This window comes from Lissotriton helveticus, chromosome 3_2 (genome assembly GCF_964261635.1).
Source record: "Lissotriton helveticus chromosome 3_2, aLisHel1.1, whole genome shotgun sequence".
Classification (NCBI taxonomy): domain Eukaryota; kingdom Metazoa; phylum Chordata; class Amphibia; order Caudata; family Salamandridae; genus Lissotriton; species Lissotriton helveticus.
Genome location: NC_136062.1, coordinates 296,857,576 through 296,875,778, shown reverse-complemented (window position 1 = coordinate 296,875,778; position 18,203 = coordinate 296,857,576). Strand labels below are relative to the sequence as shown.

At 44.3% G+C, this 18,203-nt stretch overlaps 1 protein-coding gene across 2 annotated transcripts in view; it reads left to right on the top strand.

The window, feature by feature from the left end:
- TLN2 (talin 2) overlaps positions 1-18,203 on the top strand; it is a 1,508,116-nt gene that overhangs the window by 1,033,388 nt on the left and 456,525 nt on the right. For both annotated transcript variants that reach the window (XM_078684194.1, XM_078684193.1), the window contains exon 24: positions 5,206-5,372. In XM_078684194.1, the coding sequence (XP_078540320.1) occupies positions 5,206-5,372 (167 nt within the window). The remainder of the gene's footprint in view (positions 1-5,205; positions 5,373-18,203) is intronic.

Sequence of the window (18,203 nt, the reverse complement as noted above, 5' to 3'; positions counted from 1 at the left end):
ATATATTCATTTACCTCAAAAAAAGATATGATGGGCACTCAGAGGGTTATAAATTCATGATTTTTTAAAATTCAGACGAACATGGCTTGTCTGCATTAAAAACGTAATGAATTTTTAGCCCCGCCAGTGCTAGTCATATCTTTTTTGAAGTAAACAAATGCAGTCATAATTCCACCCTTATGGACGGAGGCCCTGGAGTATCAGCAGCAAGTGATGGAAACAGTGCATGATCTCATATATATATACATTTGCTGTGTTTTCAAAGGTAGATGTTAGGGTCCCTTGCTCACTTTGCCACTGGATTCAAGCTAACCTGGCTGATGAGAGGTGTTACCCCGAAGCCGGTCCCAGGATGCTTGATTCCCTTCCAGAGAAGACCTGGCTTGGCAGCTTGGGCTGGACTTTTCCCATGAGGAACAGGGTCTTGGCTGATTTGCATATGACTGGGTTTAACCTGGGTTGGCGATGTGAGCTAAAGAACGATGATGGATTAAACCCAGATCTAATAGTGACTGAGGTTGAGTGTATGAAAAGTTCCAGCGCTCCGTCCTTCATCTCCTTGTGTTTGCATTGTTAAAGGATCAGCCTGCAAATCTTCATGAACGATTATACATATGAAGTATGCTAGATGTCTCAGTGCTACAGAGAGCCTTTCCAAGCTATCTTTATACAAAATATTTTACATGTAATAGAGTTAAATTATTTAGGGTTCCAGTTGGAAATTAAGGTTGGCTTGTACAGTATATCAACATTTGTAACAAAATATACATCCATTGTAGAGCACACCATCTTATTGAATGGTATCTCATACAACTAATACAGTAAGGTGGTAGCTAGGAAGCCGGATTTAATGGTATTTAAAGATACAGCTGCCAACGGAGAGTACCCTTGACTTAAGACATTACTCAGAATCTCAGAGGGCCTAGAAAGATACCCAGTGCAACACATTTAATTTGTGTTCACTGGGGATAAAACAATTGGGGGTGTATATGTTTATACTAATTTACCAGTGGATTCGATTTTTTCTAAATTGCTGCTGTATGTACAGGCAGCAAACAGGAGCCTGCACATTGTAAAATTAAATTGAAATGGATGGTGCTAAAGTGGATTCCACTTACGAAACTGCAAGGGCATTACTACGGTATAGGAAACAATGCCTCGCAAATGCTAGCATTCATGTTATCAGTTGTATTTTTTTGCATGTTACATAAGGCTGGATACCACAGAGAGTTTGTGTGAGCTTTCTAGTTCATTCCCAGTTGTTCAAATTTTCTTTCAGGATCATTTGGCGTCAGTGTTACGGCCCGCATTCCTTGACATTCAGTTTGGGCTGTTTCTGCAGAAACAGTAAATGCTAGTTTAAGACTTCCTTCAGGCCTGTGTGTGGTTCCTGAAATGTACTTTCTACTGTGATCATGTGTTATCTGTCATAAGCACCAGTATTTCCGACATGCCTCCTTGGAATATAACTTGCACTCTACAAAGAACAAAGACACCTGTAATGCTGTTGGTTACCCATTCCACCAAATGCCCTGAAAACTCTAATGGCTGTCCTGCACTAAATGATTAGGAGAGGTGACCAAGATTGTGCTCCCACTGCAGAGACAGGCTGATAGGTACAAGTAGCCAATCACCACCAAACACATATATCAATCTTACTTAATGGTCCAAAACAAAAGAAACCCCAAAGATCACAATTTAAGTCTGACCAGAGCTACCTCTTTCTGAGACTACGGGTCTGTGTAGGGTTCAGACCTGCCCATCCAAACGAGTCATCAGCCAAGCTCATTCATCTGCCTGATTGTCGGAAAATCCTGTCTGTTTGAAATCATCAGCCCCAGGTATCATTTCTTTTTTGCCGCGTCCCTGCTTGGATAGATGGTTTTGCACAGTAATTTCGAAAGATTTGCCTTTCCTTTAAATTTCACTCTGTCACTCCTGTGTTGTAAGACGCTGCAAGACTACGTTGAGTCAGTGTCTTCTGGGCCCATGACCACACGGTCTTCACCACGGGTCATGCAGGTCGATGCCTCAAATGCTAGGTCCTGCAAATGCCACCATTGGTACTTCTTCTGCTTCATTGGGACTTCTTTTACTACATTGGTACTACTTCTGCTTCGTTGGTACTACTTCTGCTCCATTGATGGTACTCATTCTCCATTATACTTGTTTTTGGTGTCTTGCCTCCTAATATTGTGACAGGCTTGATTAGGGAAAAGTAGAACGGGCCCAGACAAGCTTTTCTGACGTGGAGCCATCAGTAATGGGTCTCTGGAAGAATGCTAGGACTAATTGTTTGCTGTCTGTGACTGATTTAGAGAAGGTTTCCTTTCTGAATACCGGTGGGATAGAAAGTTGAAATACCAAAATGCCCTTCCTCATGGACAGTGGTGCTAGCCTTTACATTGAACTTCGGCACACGAGCACTAGAGTGAAGATAAACCGGCTTCCAGAATTACGCAGCCTGTCCCTTAGCAGTGAGACTTAATTCTTCAGTTAAGTGAAACTACTGAGCCTATTCTCTCCATGCAGTAGGAGCTGTCTTCTTCCTTGGTTTTTGCAAGCAAGCTTCCAGAAAGTACCACCTGAAATCTTAAATACTCATTTTCTAATGGCTTACCTGATAGCGGTGAGCCTGGCAGACCCAGCTCTGTCTGCTGAGGTTCATCGTCCTGGTATTCCCTCCTGCTTCACTATGAGGAGTTTCAGAGGCTTGTCAAAAACTATTTTTGACTGATCTAATCTATCATATGGTAATCACCCTGGTCCCCACTTCACAAATTCTATGAGCTATTATAACATTCAGACACAAAGCAATTGCTGGGTTTAGAAGCTGCAGCTGTCTATGAAATACAGGTGAAAACGTGTTTTCTAACTTAATTCAGTGGTGGATTTCTTCATAAAATTGCGCTTTGTATTTACTTAATAGAAATCTAATAATATGACTATTCTAGCTTGCTCTAAAAGAAAATTTAAAGTGCAAAAACACATTTTGTGTTAACAGCCAGCTGCAATACTTGTTAAAGTAGGATGCAGCAACCTAATAGGCGATGATTATTCAAACTTGTAGAGTCAGAGTGGTGAAAAACAACTTTCCCAAAAATAATGCTCCTGAAGCGCAACCTGTAGATTCTGGGTTTTAGGTTTTACTTAGAATATTATATGTCGAGTGTGAATTCCATGACACTGGGCCGATTGTAACTTGGAGTACCAAACAATTGACTGTTTCAATGCTATGCGATGGATCAGAAAAAGCACACCCTTTAGATGAACACATCCTGCTAGCAACTAAATCAATGCACTCTTCAAAAATGCATTTCCCAGACAAAAATGTACTTTAGCCTCTAGAACAGTATTTGAGAATAATATGGGAACCATGTGTGTTGACTAGTTTTACAGGTAATGGAATATAGTGCTGGTACCTGCTTCAGACCATCGGATTTTATTTGGCCGCCTGACTGGTCTGACTCTGCATTCCATGCTTTGAACCTCTGGTAGTTTATGCTGACTTTTTATGCTGACTTAATTCCAAATAGAAGCACGGTCTGTTAAGATTCACGATTCACCGACTAATTGTAGATGCGGAGTGTAATTGCTATAGAAACTCAAAGCTCATTTAGGATCCAACTGGTTGAGTCTTTCCTCCTCTTTTGAGGGTTGAGGCGGGGCAAAGAACATTAGAAGAGTGATGGATTGTCCAGTGTGAAAAGCTGTAACCACTTAAGGCAAGAGGACCGCCTCAGTCTGCAGTACTACTTTGTCCAGAAAGAAGGTAGTAAAAGGCAGCTGCACCGGGGGGCCTGTAGTTTGCTCATGTGGTGAGCAGAAGTCACTGCGACTAGAAGCACAGTCTTCAAAGTTCGAAGAAGTAATGGGTTAAAATGGCGTACACGTGAGAAAAGTGAGAACCAAATTAAGATTCCACTGCAGCAGTACAAAGAGTTTTGGAGGAAATACATGAATCAAACATTTCACCACTCTCATCACTACGGGTGATTTGTACAAGGTTGGTTTGTCCAGTAAGGAAGATAAGACAAACAATAGGACATCTTATGAGTTTCTGCATTAGAGAGGATCCTCAAACAAGGGCAAAGATGGTATTGATTTTTGGATAGAAGTACAGGTACTTCAACATCATCACACTTTTTTAATGGGAGGTGGGAAAATCAAAACTGTGTTTGAACCCGTATATGAGGCCCTTTGAAACTGGGGCTGACTAAAAATATGATGCTAAATATGCCCTGTTGCAAGACATGCTGAATGACTTCTGTCTGGCTTGAATGGGAGCCAGTATTGATTTTTTTTTAATTTTGGATAGATCTTCATACCACAGTGTTTTCAGATGCTGTAAATAGTATTAGTCTCTATTTTCCAATTTAATGATGTGCAGTTCATCAGCTTTGGAAGAATGAAGCACAGATTGGCAAGCATCTTCATTTCAACCGCTTTATTTACTTTGAGCAGTGGCACACAAATGGCACACAAATGTGTACGGTGTGAGCCCTTCCTCTCCCTCATGCAGCGGCTGAGGAGACAGATTGGTTCTCCAAAAGAAATGAGTTTCATAAAATTTGTTCCAGCTGTGATAGTTGTAAATTTGAGTTCTTGAAACATGTCCTGAGTAGGCTTTGGGATGAGTTTATGCTGAAACATGTTGATTGACTTTCTTGATGAGTATGTGAAGTCAAAAGGGTATTATGAAGAACTCTGTTTTTCTATTCTTGAACTGTGACTAGAAAAGATGATACAATGATAAACACGATCCCTAGGGAAATAATTATTTTGCAGTATAGACCTGTGCGCAAATGTGTAAGCATGTCTTGGGCAATAAGATAGAGATGTTACGAAATAGAATCAACAAATTAGAATTTGAAATTCATGAAACTGGAATGGTTGCCTCAAAGTAACAATCGTCAATTAATGAAAAAAAGGTAACAGTAGAATACATTTTCTGTCATTAAATGAAAGTTGCGGTTGGTGTTGGCTGTGGCACACAGTTTTGGGTAAGTCCAATGGCTACATCTTTTGTCTCGGGCCGCTCTTCGGAGCCCAAATATAATATAGCTTTGAATGAACGAAAGCCATTATGACGAATGAGATATTTTAGCACAAAAGGATTGTTTTGAAAGATTTGCAAAGAACTAGGGAAAATCATATGGAAATATAAATTGGATAGTGTAAGTCTGATTTTGTTTTTCTTTGCAGGTGAAATGGTGCGACAGGCCAGAGTCCTGGCCCAAGCCACGTCGGATCTGGTGAATGCAATGCGCTCCGATGCGGAGGCAGAAATTGACATGGACAATTCTAAGAAACTGTTGGCTGCTGCAAAACTACTGGCAGATTCTACAGCACGCATGGTGGAAGCGGCAAAGGTATTTACACTAATGAACTGGAGGTGTAATGAACTAGCATTCCAAATCAACACTCTCCCAGTTCTACAGAAATAAATAGGGACTTACAACGCCAGTGGCTTTTTAGGCCTTTGGTGGGTCATCACCGAGGCAAACTACACACTCTCAACTGCCTGAAGGCCCAAGGAGAACGTGTCCCACCGTGTAGTTAAAAATAGGATAAGAAATGCAAAAATGTCGCCATAGAAAAGATTACCTCGGTTAAGTCCTTTTGCTCTCCTGTTGTAAACGGACTTGAGAAGCCATTTTGGAATGCTCCGTTCTGTTTGTCTATAGTGCAGTGTTTATGCTACAGACTATATACGTTTCTGCACACCTGCCATATTAAATATAAGGTCTTACAGAAGTCTGAATTTCCTCACATGAGTTAAAAAATACAAGAAGACCTGCTGCGAAAGCCGTGACTTTTTCCACGGTATAAAATGGAAGCTGACACACTTCCTTCCGGATTATGTATATTGTTCAGGTTTCAAAATACACTGTCCAGGGCCTGTAATTTAGGATTTCCTACTTCAGGTGCCCATGTCTCCTCCTAAAACACCCAAAGTTCCTCTGGAAAACGAGCATAGGACCAAACCCACTGAATCCAGCTCCGCTCCACTGCTGTGGGTCCTCTGTTTGTAAACTTTAATGAAACCACCTTATGCCTACATGCCTTTCTATAGGTACACTTCAATTAATAAATAAAACGTGGTCCAATGAACAAACCCTTTTTTTAATTAGCTTTTTCTGCATTCAAGTGTAAACGCAATACATCTTCACCTTTTTAATACTTTTTAAATTCGGTCCAACACAGCTTGGAATAGATCGGGAATCACTGGCAGTGAACTTCAAGGAAGAGGCAGAAAGGTGTAAGAAGAGAGAATGGTGTGAGGGGAGTGACCATATTTGTGGAATGATCTTTAGAATCAAATGTAACCCTGGAATGGGGCCATGAATTCTTTATGCTGGAGACAATTAGCCAATGTACACCCTCCATTGCATGTACAAGGATTGGCGTGGGAGTGGAGGGCAGCAAAAACCTCTTGCATTCTCTGATGTCACCAAGTCAAGAATCAGCTCTTGAATTTGTGAAATGCTGCACTGTCCTCTTTGGACCTCTTGTCTCTTTTTCTGGTAATAAAATTATTTTTATTATTTAATTTTAGAGCAAATCATTGCCTCTTTGCACCATGCATCGCCCTGCGTGTGTCGCACAACCCCCTTCATACCACTGCTCTTAGTGTTTGCAGTCCCCGGTGACTCTGATTCTGTTCTCTGCATCTCCATGTCTTCGCTTAACACGACTCCTTGTCACTTTTCTTTAAAGGACAATGGGCAAGCAAAGCACAAATAATTCATGGACCAAGCTAGTATAGGTAGCTTTATACTTCCTACGAAAAGGGGACACCTGCAAGCAAAAGAGGTTCCTGAAGAAGGGCACCACTAGCAAAAAAGGCTATCCCTGTGAAAGTAAAGTTCAGAGTTGAAATGGACATCCGTTCAGATGCTATACCCCATTGTAAGGGGGCACTGCCACTCTAAACAGGCGCCCCAACTGAAAGCAACACTTTGGTCTGAATCAGGCACTGACAACAGCAAACTGAACAAGACAGAATTGCATCTGAGCAGGTGCTGTGCATTTGTACAGAGGTGCAAGGGCTACTCGCATGGGCCTTTTGTGGTCATCTGGAGTTTCTGAGCTACCACAGTCTACTGTTGATGCTGCAGCAGATTGAAGATATGCTGGATTCTCTGAAGGAAAGTGAGGAAGGGTTGAGTTGAGCTCAGTCCAGAAGGCGTTTGATTGCAAAATAATTGCAGTCATCCACGCCCTAGATTATCTGTAGTGCCTTAAGCTTTACAAAACATGAATCAATTGCAAGGAGGCTTTCTGCCTGACTCTTGAAGTCTCAGAGGACTGCATGGGTTCCAGAGGCATCCAGGTTGCATCCTGTTTCACGTCTGCCAGAGAGGACGGGAAATAAGATCCTGTTTGTGTATAGTGGTTGCGCTCCACTTTGTGGTCGTTAATTGCCTCAAGATACTTTCCACCAGCAGCTCTAAGCTTGCCGGCTGCTCAGTTTTGGCCCTGATTCCATCCCTGCCAAATCCCTATAGTGATATTAATGCTGTTCTAAGTCATTGCTTCTCACTATCCAAACCAGGGAGGCCTATTCCCAACTCCCAGACCTCTTCGCTCATCTATAAATCACATCTGGTCTGCAAGCTATTAGACCGTGATGTCACAAACAAAGGGCGCTTAGATGGGAAGTAACTACTTCTCTGGCATGTGTAGGCCGTCCTTAGTTTGCTCTTATGCAAAATCATGCTCAGCGGTGCATTGAGATGGCGCAGTCTGGTATCTCTTTGGTGTGGGTGCTCTTTTATCTGGTCATCTATCCACAAGGACATGCATTGTATCTCAAAGAGCAGAAACACAGCTATAAGACAGTCAGGACTCTTGAAACTATGCACATCTCACCACTGCTTGTTATGTTAAATAATCTAGTCTTCGTTGTAAAACAGGCATTGACAACGTCACTAGGTCTCATCTTTAAGAAGAAAAGGACGAGCAATTGAGTAGGAAGCAAGCAAATGAGAGTGACAGTAAAGTCAACCAATGGTAAGAAGTAGGTGGGTTCAAAGCCACGTGTAAGTTTTTGTTATGATCCACAAACTGTCTGATAGGCAATACCTAAATAGTACTCATATGAAAAGTGCATTGCCACGTCACATTCATCTGCATGCTGCTGTGCATAATTGTTTTATCTAGCCGCTACCTGACTTGGACAATGAATATTATTTTGGCTTTTCTTCATAAGTGTGCTTGCACTCATGCTTACCTACGAGATTAAGCTTGATAAGTAGAGCTGTTTTCTTGTTGATTTTGCCTACATTTTCATCTTTGGAGCCATGTTTTTGGGGCGTATCGTCAGTCCTGGTGGTCTGCTAAGGGCAGACCTGTTTTGTGCTGGTTCCAATTTGCTTCTCTTTTTTCTGGTTTCCTGTGTATTACTTGTTGTCCCTGCTTCCTTCCTACCGTGATTGTGGATACTTCCACCACCAAGCAGTGGGACCAGAACCTGCTTGTGTAGCTGTTCAGTACTGTCCGTGCACCCTCCCATACACGAGAACATCAACTGCATGGGCAGATACAGTCCCTTACTTTGCGGCTCAGCTCACAGCTTTGGCAGTCGGCAACAGTTTAGCCTGCACAGGACCTAGCACCGCTTCTGTTTATTTCCCTAGTTATGGATCAAGGAGGGGGGGGGGATTCACCTCTACAGTTCACCCTGAAGGTAGCCTTGCAATACATCCCTCACTCAGCAAACAATGTAGCTATGTTTTCTCCCTATTCCAGGGATGGTCCTTTTGGAAACATCGCTAGGCTAACGGCACAATAATTTACGTCGTCTGCTGTGAACCATGGGACGCTGAAGGTGGGCTCTGTCTCACTATTCGCTACCCATAGTTGAAGGGGCTCTAGTGCCTGTGTGTCTCTGTAGTAGCATGTATTTGTACAGCACAAAATGTATTCCTGAAGGTGTGGGTGGATTTCAATCCTAGGGACCTCTATATTTGTGTCCATGGAAGTACAGCACATGCCTACAGTGTGTTTCCCCAGTAACCAAGGGAAACGGTGGTATCAGTCTGTCCAAACCAAGGTGTAGCAGCAGGAGCATGAGATGAGGCAAACTCACACTCACTTCCTCTTCTATCCCTCTTCACCATTAGCTCTGCCGGGAGACGCCTTTGGCCTCTCACAATCAGTGCAGAAATTGACCCACCTTGAGTGGCCTACTGGAATAGGGAACTATCCTGCCCTGTACGCCTCTTTACGCTGTGGTGAGGGTGAGTGCGCGGATAGCTTCATGGAATAGAGAGAACACTCCAACTAAACAGACATGTAGGTGTGCGCAGTGACCAGAAGGAATTGTTAGGACAAATGCCCCCTCTACGAAGACCTCAGGGCGCTTCTGTACCAAGGCATTTCCACATAAACGCATAGTGGTTGAACCCCCAGATGCATAAGGTCATAGGTCTTATACTCGTCAGCTTTGGGTTCCATGGACAGCTATGGGGTTTGCAGCCCAATGCTAAGTACCCGACTTCCTGGACCCACTCTTCTATGCTTCCACATGAAAAAGTATCGTGCACTGTGCTACCTTCAGGCGGGAAACGGCCACTACAACGCGGCCGTTTCCACGAATACATTAACCACGCATGCATTACAACGCATGCGTGGTTAACACGAAAGCCTTTACCACGCATACCTTTACTACGAGGTATGTAGTAAAGGCATATGTGGTAAAGGTTCAAAATAAACAAGAGGGGTTTGGGGGGGTCTCCCCCCCAAATAAAAACCTCACCTGAAATCACGTCATATTATACAGGCAATTGTCGTCATTTAAGAGGAAACGGAAAAAAACTTCAGTTTCCTCTTAACGACGTACGACGTCACCACGCAAGAATTAGAGGAAAAGGTTATGCGTTAAAAAATCATTCCGTTGTAACGCATGCGTGGTAAAGGCATGCGTTGCAACGGAATGCGTTGTATAAACATACAACCCCTTCAGACAATATGTTCTTCAATCTCTCTGCCACACTTAGTACCTGACACTGATCCACCGGGCAGACAAACTAAACAAATCTCAGAGCCAAGACAACACAACTATAACTGAAAGACAAGGCCCCTCGGCACAAGGGCAGGCATTCTTGGATGACTCTTGGAGAATGTGATTGCCCCCATGCACAGCTCCCCCTGCAGCTCATCTACTGACCTTCAGCCAAAAAAAATTCTAAAACCTGGCTGAAACTCGGAAATCCTCAGCTACAACAAACCCAATTGGCCCTTCCAAATAAGATGTTATTGGTGGAGCTCTGATTAAACATGGGAAACCCAGGTCCTTTAAATCTCCAAGATTACCCTCCACAAGCCTGAAAATGACTGCATAGGACCCATATTTAGCTATGTCACTCTTTACTCTGTGAAACTCATTCACAATTAATAATTTAAAGAGGTTTTACTACCTCAGTTTGTACTGTTCTAGAGCGCTGTAAATAACAGCTCTTACTATTCCCTAGCTCAGTGGTACTCGTGCTTTTGATCTTGGTATGATGAAAGGCTGAGTTTGCCCTACTCGAATTCGGTCTTGCAATTTACACACGGATCTCTGGAGTAAGCATTTCTTTAACCCCTTCGCTGCTAGGCCTTTTCCCCTCCTGTGCTGAGGCTTTTTTTGGCGTTTTGGAGTAGTGCGCGCTTAGGCCCTTGTAACTTTTTGACCACATAAGGTATCCACGCCAAATTTGCGTCCTTTTCTTCCAACATCATGTGGATTCTAAAGGCGCCCTGGGTTTGTGGATTCCCTTGGAGGGGGCCCAGAAATTTAGCAAAATATAGTGATTTTTTTGTTTTTTTCAGAAAAATGGGAAAAACGGGCTGCAAATGAAAGCCTCTGGGTGTTTCCCTGAAAATGGTATCACAAAAAGGTTTGTGGGGCTGAAATCTCCATTTTCTCAGCTTTCAGGGAATGACAGACTTTTGTCAGAGAACCGAAATTTTTCACTCAGTTTTGGCATTTTTCTGGGACATAGCCTATTTTTGCTATTTTTAGAGCTTTCAACCTCCTTCCAGTTAATGGTAGAAATGAGTTTAAAAGCAATAATGGATCCTGGAAAGCTTTACATTTTCGAAAAGTAGACAAAATTCTGAATCCAGAAAGGGGTCATTTGTCTAAATCCATGAAGGTTTCGTTATAGAAACTAACAGTTAGATATTGGAATATTTGAAATTTTGTTGAAAAAAACAGCCTTTTGTCTCAACGTTTTCACCTATAACTTTTTCTAATTTTGACAGCTCTTGGAAAGCAATATACCGTTACATCCGTTAGACCTTCCTGGTTGTGGGGATATATAGGACTTGTAGTTTCACCAAGAACCCGACGAACCCAGATCCAAAAACTGAGCAGCAACTTGCAATGGTATTTTTTCATTTACTGGGTATAGTGCACTTTGTCTTGGAAAATGTATACATGGAATAATCTGTATGAAAGACACCTATGTATTTCTGAATTGGGTACAAATTATAGACTTCAGAAACAGTATATAATTGCACATTTTCAAAGTTGGGAATACTCATACTAGCATGAGAATTATTGGTCATTTTTCATAAAGATTTTTTTTTTACTCAATGTCTTTCATTCAAAGGGAGAAATGCATGAAAGCTCAATTGGTAATAACAGTTGATTTACAAATCTGAATTACCCCAAGTGTCCCGATAAAAACGGTACCTCACTTGTGTGGGTCGGCCTTGTGCCTGCGACAGGAAACGGCGGAAAATGCAACGTGGTCACACCTAAATTTAGCAGTTACAAATTGACCCTTTTTTGGCAAAGTGCCTACCTGTAGTTTTTGCACCCTAGCTCTGCCGGCACCTAGGGAAACCTTGAAAACCTATACATTTTTGAAAAGTAGACACCCAGGGGAATTCAGGATGGGGTGACTCGACTGCCTACCACCAGGTTTTGTTACCCAGAATCCCTTGCAAAGCTAAGTTTTTCACAAAATAAACACATTTTCCTCACATTTCTGTGGTGGAAAGTTCTGGAATCTGCGTGGATCAACAAATTTCCACCCACCCAGCATGCCCCCAGGTCTCCCGAAAAAAATGGTACCTCACTTGCGTGGGTAGGCATAGTGGCTGCGACATGAACCAGCGCAAAACGCAGCATGGTCGCACCTCAATTTCCCAGTGAAATTTAGCACGATTCGGACAAAAAGACTACCTTTTGTTTTTGCGCCGTAGCTCTGCCAGCACCTAGGGAAACCTAGCAAACCTATACATTTTTGAAAACTAGACACCCAGGGCAATTCAGGATGGGGTGACTCGCCTGCCTACCCCCAGGTTTTGTTACCCAGAATCCCTTGAAAACATAAAAATTTGACCAAAAAAACACATTTTCCTCACATTTCTGTGGTGGAAAGTTCTGGAATCTGCGTGGATCAACAAATTTCCACCCACCCAGCGTGCCCCCAGGTCTCCCGAAAAAAACGGTACCTCACTTGCGTGGGTAGGCATAGTGGCTGCGACATGAAACAGCGCAAAACGCAGCATGGTCGCACCTCAATTTCCCAGTGAAATTTAGCACGATTCGGACAAAAAGACTACCTTTTGTTTTTGCGCCGTAGCTCTGCCAGCACCTAGGGAAACCTAGCAAACCTATACATTTTTGAAAACTAGACACCCAGGGGAATTCAGGATGGGGTGACTCGCCTGCCTACCCCCAGGTTTTGTTACCCAGAATCCCTTGCAAACATAAAAATTTGACCAAAAAAACACATTTTCCTCACATTTCTGTGGTGGAAAGTTCTGGAATCTGCGTGGATCAACAAATTTCCACCCACCCAGCGTGCCCCCAGGTCTCCCGAAAAAAACAGTACCTCACTTGCGTGGGTAGGCATAGTGGCTGCGACATGAAACAGCGCAAAACGCAGCATGGTCGCACCTCAATTTCCCAGTGAAATTTAGCACGATTCGGACAAAAAGACTACCTTTTGTTTTTGCGCCGTAGCTCTGCCAGCACCTAGGGAAACCTAGCAAACCTATACATTTTTGAAAACTAGACACCCAGGGGAATTCAGGATGGGGTGACTCGCCTGCCTACCCCCAGGTTTTGTTACCCAGAATCCCTTGCAAACATAAAAATTTGACCAAGAAAACACATTTTCCTCACATTTCTGTGGTGGAAAGTTCTGGAATCTGCGTGGATCAACAAATTTCCACCCACCCAGCGTGCCCCCAGGTCTCCCGAAAAAAACAGTACCTCACTTGCGTGGGTAGGCATAGTGGCTGCGACATGAAACAGCGCAAAACGCAGCATGGTCGCACCTCAATTTCCCAGTGAAATTTAGCACGATTCGGACAAAAAGACTACCTTTTGTTTTTGCGCCGTAGCTCTGCCAGCACCTAGGGAAACCTAGCAAACCTATACATTTTTGAAAACTAGACACCCAGGGGAATTCAGGATGGGGTGACTCGCCTGCCCACCCCCAGGTTTTGTTACCCAGAATCCCTTGCAAACATAAAAATTTGACCAAAAAAACACATTTTCCTCACATTTCTGTGGTGGAAAGTTCTGGAATCTGCGTGGATCAACACATTTCCACCCACCCAGCGTGCCCCCAGGTCTCCCGAAAAAAACGGTACCTCACTTGCGTGGGTAGGCATAGTGGCTGCGACATGAAACAGCGCAAAACGCAGCATGGTCGCACCTCAATTTCCCAGTGAAATTTAGCACGATTCGGACAAAAAGACTACCTTTTGTTTGTGCGCCGTAGCTCTGCCAGCACCTAGGGAAACCTAGCAAACCTATACATTTTTGAAAAGTAGACACCCAGGGGAATTCAGGATGGGGTGACTCGCCTGCCTACCCCCAGGTTTTGTTACCCAGAATCCCTTGCAAACATAAAAATTTGACCAAAAAAACACATTTTCCTCACATTTCTGTGGTGGAAAGTTCTGGAATCTGCGTGGATCAACAAATTTCCACCCACCCAGCGTGCCCCCAGGTCTCCCGAAAAAAACGGTACCTCACTTGCGTGGGTAGGCATAGTGGCTGCGACATGAAACAGCGCAAAACGCAGCATGGTCGCACCTCAATTTCCCAGTGAAATTTAGCACGATTCGGACAAAAAGACTACCTTTTGTTTTTGCGCCGTAGCTCTGCCAGCACCTACGGAAACCTAGCAAACCTATACATTTTTGAAAACTAGACACCCAGGGGAATTCAGGATGGGGTGACTCGCCTGCCTACCCCCAGGTTTTGTTACCCAGAATCCCTTGCAAACATAAAAATTTGACCAAAAAAACACATTTTCCTCACATTTCTGTGGTGGAAAGTTCTGGAATCTGCGTGGATCAACAAATTTCCACCCACCCAGCGTGCCCCCAGGTCTCCCGAAAAAAACGGTACCTCACTTGCGTGGGTAGGCATAGTGGCTGCGACATGAAACAGCGCAAAACGCAGCATGGTCGCACCTCAATTTCCCAGTGAAATTTAGCACGATTCGGACAAAAAGACTACCTTTTGTTTTTGCGCCGTAGCTCTGCCAGCACCTAGGGAAACCTAGCAAACCTATACATTTTTGAAAACTAGACACCCAGGGGAATTCAGGATGGGGTGACTCGCCTGCCCACCCCCAGGTTTTGTTACCCAGAATCCCTTGCAAACATAACAATTTGACCAAAAAAACACATTTTCCTCACATTTCTGTGGTGGAAAGTTCTGGAATCTGCGTGGATCAACAAATTTCCACCCACCCAGCGTGCCCCCAGGTCTCCCGAAAAAAACGGTACCTCACTTGCGTGGGTAGGCATAGTGGCTGCGACATGAAACAGCGCAAAACGCAGCATGGTCGCACCTCAATTTCCCAGTGAAATTTAGCACGATTCGGACAAAAAGACTACCTTTTGTTTGTGCGCCGTAGCTCTGCCAGCACCTAGGGAAACCTAGCAAACCTATACATTTTTGAAAACTAGACACCCAGGGGAATTCAGGATGGGGTGACTCGCCTGCCTACCCCCAGGTTTTGTTACCCAGAATCCCTTGCAGACATAAAAATTTGACCCAAAAAACACATTTTCCTCACATTTCTGTGGTGGAAAGTTCTGGAATCTGCGTGGATCAACAAATTTCCACCCACCCAGCGTGCCCCCAGGTCTCCCGAAAAAAACGGTACCTCACTTGCGTGGGTAGGCATAGTGGCTGCGACATGAAACAGCGCAAAACGCAGCATGGTCGCACCTCAATTTCCCAGTGAAATTTAGCACGATTCGGACAAAAAGACTACCTTTTGTTTTTGCGCCGTAGCTCTGCCAGCACCTAGGGAAACCTAGCAAACCTATACATTTTTGAAAACTAGACACCCAGGGGAATTCAGGATGGGGTGACTCGCCTGCCTACCCCCAGGTTTTGTTACCCAGAATCCCTTGCAAACATAAAAATTTGACCAAAAAAACACATTTTCCTCACATTTCTGTGGTGGAAAGTTCTGGAATCTGCGTGGATCAACAAATTTCCACCCACCCAGCGTGCCCCCAGGTCTCCCGAAAAAAACGGTACCTCACTTGCGTGGGTAGGCATAGTGGCTGCGACATGAAACAGCGCAAAACGCAGCATGGTCGCACCTCAATTTCCCAGTGAAATTTAGCACGATTCGGACAAAAAGACTACCTTTTGTTTTTGCGCCGTAGCTCTGCCAGCACCAAGGGAAACCTAGCAAACCTATACATTTTTGAAAACTAGACACCCAGGGGAATTCAGGATGGGGTGACTCGCCTGCCTACCCCCAGGTTTTGTTACCCAGAATCCCTTGCAAACATAAAAATTTGACCAAAAAAACACATTTTCCTCACATTTCTGTGGTGGAAAGTTCTGGAATCTGCGTGGATCAACAAATTTCCACCCACCCAGCGTGCCCCCAGGTCTCCCGAAAAAAACGGTACCTCACTTGCGTGGGTAGGCATAGTGGCTGCGACATGAAACAGCGCAAAACGCAGCATGGTCGCACCTCAATTTCCCAGTGAAATTTAGCACGATTCGGACAAAAAGACTACCTTTTGTTTTTGCGCCGTAGCTCTGCCAGCACCTAGGGAAACCTAGCAAACCTATACATTTTTGAAAACTAGACACCCAGGGGAATTCAGGATGGGGTGACTCGCCTGCCTACCCCCAGGTTTTGTTACCCAGAATCCCTTGCAAACATAAAAATTTGACCAAAAAAACACATTTTCCTCATATTTCTGTGGTGGAAAGTTCTGGAATCTGCGTGGATCAACAAATTTCCACCCACCCAGCGTGCCCCCAGGTCTCCCAAAAAAAACGGTACCTCACTTGCGTGGGTAGGCATAGTGGCTGCGACATGAAACAGCGCAAAACGCAGCATGGTCGCACCTCAATTTCCCAGTGAAATTTAGCACGATTCGGACAAAAAGACTACCTTTTGTTTTTGCGCCGTAGCTCTGCCAGCACCTAGGGAAACCTAGCAAACCTATACATTTTTGAAAACTAGACACCCAGGGGAATTCAGGATGGGGTGACTCGCCTGCCCACCCCCAGGTTTTGTTACCCAGAATCCCTTGCAAACATAAAAATTTGACCAAAAAAACACATTTTCCTCACATTTCTGTGGTGGAAAGTTCTGGAATCTGCGTGGATCAACAAATTTCCACCCACCCAGCGTGCCCCCAGGTCTCCCGAAAAAAACGGTACCTCACTTGCGTGGGTAGGCATAGTGGCTGCGACATGAAACAGCGCAAAACGCAGCATGGTCGCACCTCAATTTCCCAGTGAAATTTAGCACGATTCGGACAAAAAGACTACCTTTTGTTTGTGCGCCGTAGCTCTGCCAGCACCTAGGGAAACCTAGCAAACCTATACATTTTTGAAAACTAGACACCCAGGGGAATTCAGGATGGGGTGACTCGCCTGCCTACCCCCAGGTTTTGTTACCCAGAATCCCTTGCAAACATAAAAATTTGACCCAAAAAACACATTTTCCTCACATTTCTGTGGTGGAAAGTTCTGGAATCTGCGTGGATCAACAAATTTCCACCCACCCAGCGTGCCCCCAGGTCTCCCGAAAAAAACGGTACCTCACTTGCGTGGGTAGGCATAGTGGCTGCGACATGAAACAGCGCAAAACGCAGCATGGTCGCACCTCAATTTCCCAGTGAAATTTAGCACGATTCGGACAAAAAGACTACCTTTTGTTTTTGCGCCGTAGCTCTGCCAGCACCTAGGGAAACCTAGCAAACCTATACATTTTTGAAAACTAGACACCCAGGGGAATTCAGGATGGGGTGACTCGCCTGCCTACCCCCAGGTTTTGTTACCCAGAATCCCTTGCAAACATAAAAATTTGACCAAAAAAACACATTTTCCTCACATTTCTGTGGTGGAAAGTTCTGGAATCTGCGTGGATCAACAAATTTCCACCCACCCAGCGTGCCCCCAGGTCTCCCGAAAAAAACGGTACCTCACTTGCGTGGGTAGGCATAGTGGCTGCGACATGAAACAGCGCAAAACGCAGCATGGTCGCACCTCAATTTCCCAGTGAAATTTAGCACGATTCGGACAAAAAGACTACCTTTTGTTTTTGCGCCGTAGCTCTGCCAGCACCTAGGGAAACCTAGCAAACCTATACATTTTTGAAAACTAGACACCCAGGGGAATTCAGGATGGGGTGACTCGCCTGCCTACCCCCAGGTTTTGTTACCCAGAATCCCTTGCAAACATAAAAATTTGACCAAAAAAACACATTTTCCTCACATTTCTGTGGTGGAAAGTTCTGGAATCTGCGTGGATCAACAAATTTCCACCCACCCAGCGTGCCCCCAGGTCTCCCGAAAAAAACGGTACCTCACTTGCGTGGGTAGGCATAGTGGCTGCGACATGAAACAGCGCAAAACGCAGCATGGTCGCACCTCAATTTCCCAGTGAAATTTAGCACGATTCGGACAAAAAGACTACCTTTTGTTTTTGCGCCGTAGCTCTGCCAGCACCAAGGGAAACCTAGCAAACCTATACATTTTTGAAAACTAGACACCCAGGGGAATTCAGGATGGGGTGACTCGCCTGCCTACCCCCAGGTTTTGTTACCCAGAATCCCTTGCAAACATAAAAATTTGACCAAAAAAACACATTTTCCTCACATTTCTGTGGTGGAAAGTTCTGGAATCTGCGTGGATCAACAAATTTCCACCCACCCAGCGTGCCCCCAGGTCTCCCGAAAAAAACGGTACCTCAC